Source organism: Penaeus japonicus, unplaced genomic scaffold, assembly GCF_977035675.1.
Source record: "Penaeus japonicus unplaced genomic scaffold, GWHDUDI00000001_assembly GWHDUDI00000027, whole genome shotgun sequence".
NCBI lineage: Eukaryota > Metazoa > Arthropoda > Malacostraca > Decapoda > Penaeidae > Penaeus > Penaeus japonicus.
Genome location: NW_028234429.1, coordinates 20,309,053 through 20,311,552, shown reverse-complemented (window position 1 = coordinate 20,311,552; position 2,500 = coordinate 20,309,053). Strand labels below are relative to the sequence as shown.

At 36.7% G+C, this 2,500-nt stretch overlaps 2 protein-coding genes across 3 annotated transcripts in view; both read right to left on the bottom strand.

Moving 5' to 3' along the window:
• Window positions 1–189, bottom strand: part of LOC122256497 (monocarboxylate transporter 6-like) — an 11,641-nt gene extending 11,452 nt beyond the window's left edge. The window contains exon 1 of the mRNA XM_043021231.2: window positions 1–189. This exon is cut by the window's left edge and continues 1,131 nt beyond it. The gene's annotated coding sequence lies outside the window, so the exon portion shown is untranslated.
• Window positions 190–1,804: 1,615 nt separating this feature from the next.
• LOC122256495 (monocarboxylate transporter 12) overlaps window positions 1,805–2,500 on the bottom strand; it is a 6,355-nt gene continuing 5,659 nt past the window's right edge. For both annotated transcript variants that reach the window (XM_043021227.2, XM_086552728.1), the window contains one exon: window positions 1,805–2,253. In XM_043021227.2, the coding sequence (XP_042877161.2) occupies window positions 2,084–2,253 (170 nt within the window). In that variant the 3' untranslated portion in view covers window positions 1,805–2,083. The remainder of the gene's footprint in view (window positions 2,254–2,500) is intronic.

The window sequence follows — 2,500 nt, the reverse complement described above, 5'->3', positions numbered from 1 at the left end:
TTTCCCAAAGCTAGATTTACCCTGCCCATCACTTTTTTTTATCCCTCTTAATATTTTCCCTCTCTCATAGATAAACATAGCGATCAGGGAATGGCAGTTTAAGTATAAATATAAAATTATTAATTGAAATATACCGACGATTCCACAAGTAATTAAGAATTGCGTGAAAACATCCATCATTCCCTGCAGTGACCACAGTATGGGATGGTGGTGGTTTTCTTTGACTTTTTCAAGAGGGGAGACTATTAAAAATAAGTGGCAGTTGTATTACTTATAGAATGTTGTAACTGCGTAGGACATATTGGCAGCATTATTTAAATAGATCTAGCGTTTGATAACACGGTGGTTTCTGAGTTATATGTGTATCGTAACTGAGTATCGTCTATGTGAGATAGGTGATGAAACGAGTATTTTTTTTTTTAGATTTTTTAAAATTTTCAAACCGATGTTCCATTATGCAAGACACAGCTAATTAATATCCTCTTGCTTGTGATGTGATGGTTCTGATAGAATTTTCTAATATATTTAATAGTATGTACTTAGATTGCTCATCGAAATATGATGAGATGCAACATATGCACAATTCCTTGCAACACCAAATGTTTACATAACCATTTTATTCTGGTTCGTCACGTGATAAAATCCCTCATATTCTTATTGCGCCTCAACATCATGTAGAATATTACTTGAACATTATATACACATTTCTGGACAAATAAACCAAGCAGAAAACCCGCTGTCTTTAACAAGAGTCCCAGCACAAAAAGAAAAAGAAAAAAAAAAAACATAATTTTTTTTCCCTTTTTTTCATCATACGGTAATCGTCTTCTCATCTCGCAGTTTTACCTAAAACCCTTTGATATTTTCATTCAGTCTAGTTCTGCACATTATGACTTTGCTGCTTTGCCTGAAAAGCACTGGTGATGCAAAGCTTAAAATAACTCGCGCCACAGAATACGTTCCGGTGTTAGCTTGAAGCGCCTAAGTGCGCGACTGTGATTTTGAATTGCATTTCTGTTTATCTATCTATTTCATATTTTTGCAAATGTGGTTAATCTGTGTTTCAATATGCAGATGGGAGTGATTTATATATATGTATATATATATCATTTCATTCAGAGATTTGAGATGAATGCGTAAACTTTTCCTGATTACATGTATTTATTTTAATGTCATTTTCGTTCATGTGAAATGTATATAACTGTTGGTTTATCAGTAATTTTCTGTATAATAATCTAAACAGGATATTATGAAATAACTTATAGTTTAAAAATACAGAGATCTAGATTCAGACCCAGGTTAGCAATGTTACATTCTCAAAAGACAAATATTCGCACAAAAACATCTTAGATTGGGGCGGTAATGTATACCACAACGCATTACAAATTTGCGAATTCAGTTATCGATATTAATGCATCTAAATCAGTTCAAAAGTATAGACCGCTTTAGAAAAGGCTATGTTTGAGCGTTACAGTTTCCAACAGGCGAGTTACTGCTCCAAAAAGCGCACTCTTTAAAGAAAACGAGCATCGTGTCGCGTGGGTTCAAATCTGCGTGTAACACCAACCCACTTTCTCTATCTCTATCTTTCTTGTATTTTGTAGTATGTTTGGTAGATATTACACACATGCATGAAATATAACTGTTTATGGCCTTGTGAGTCCATCCATGACTTTCAGACAGCTATTTACCAACAACACATGTTACGTTGTTTACCTATGTACTTCCGCGTAAATTTAATTAATAATATTTTCTCTGGCAGATTAACACTTCAACAATGATTTTTACTCAACATATTTATTGAACGGAATACATACGAAAATATCCTTATATATATATAAAGGGGCTATATATAAATTACTTCGTGTTTCAAGAATTACAATCCACCGACACACTCGAAAAAAAAAAGAATCCGTAAGCAAATACCATTACAGAGTATCTCTCTCCTTCAGCATAGCAACAGGTCATGCATGCGTAGCGACCCACCCTGCGACTTCCTCTACACGAAGCCAATTGCCTATTTAGCATGAAACGACTTTCCTAACAGTCGTTCAACGCATTCAAGACGACCCAAAGACCCTCCTTAAGACGGTGACTCCCTTTGCCTCTCTTCCTCCCTTTGCCTCTCTTCCCTCCGCCGGTCGTACGAGACAGCGGTGGGCATGAAGATCCACATGACGAGGGCGGCGGCAAAGCAAGCTGACAGCGCCCACATGCTCACGGCATAGCTCTGGCTCACGTCACGGACCAAGCCTGTGGGAAAAGGGGGGTATTCTCGCTTATGGTTAGGAAATGCTGCATGGCTAGTGCATGACGGACAAGAAATAGTTCCTAGTGAAAGCACACACGAACAAGAAATACCACATACGAACGAGAAATAGTTCATAATAAAAGCACAAATGGACGAGATATAGTTTGTAGTGAAAGTACAGATGAAGAAAATATGCTTCATCTTCGGAGTACATGAGAACAAAACATATTTCACCGTTAATGTGTATAC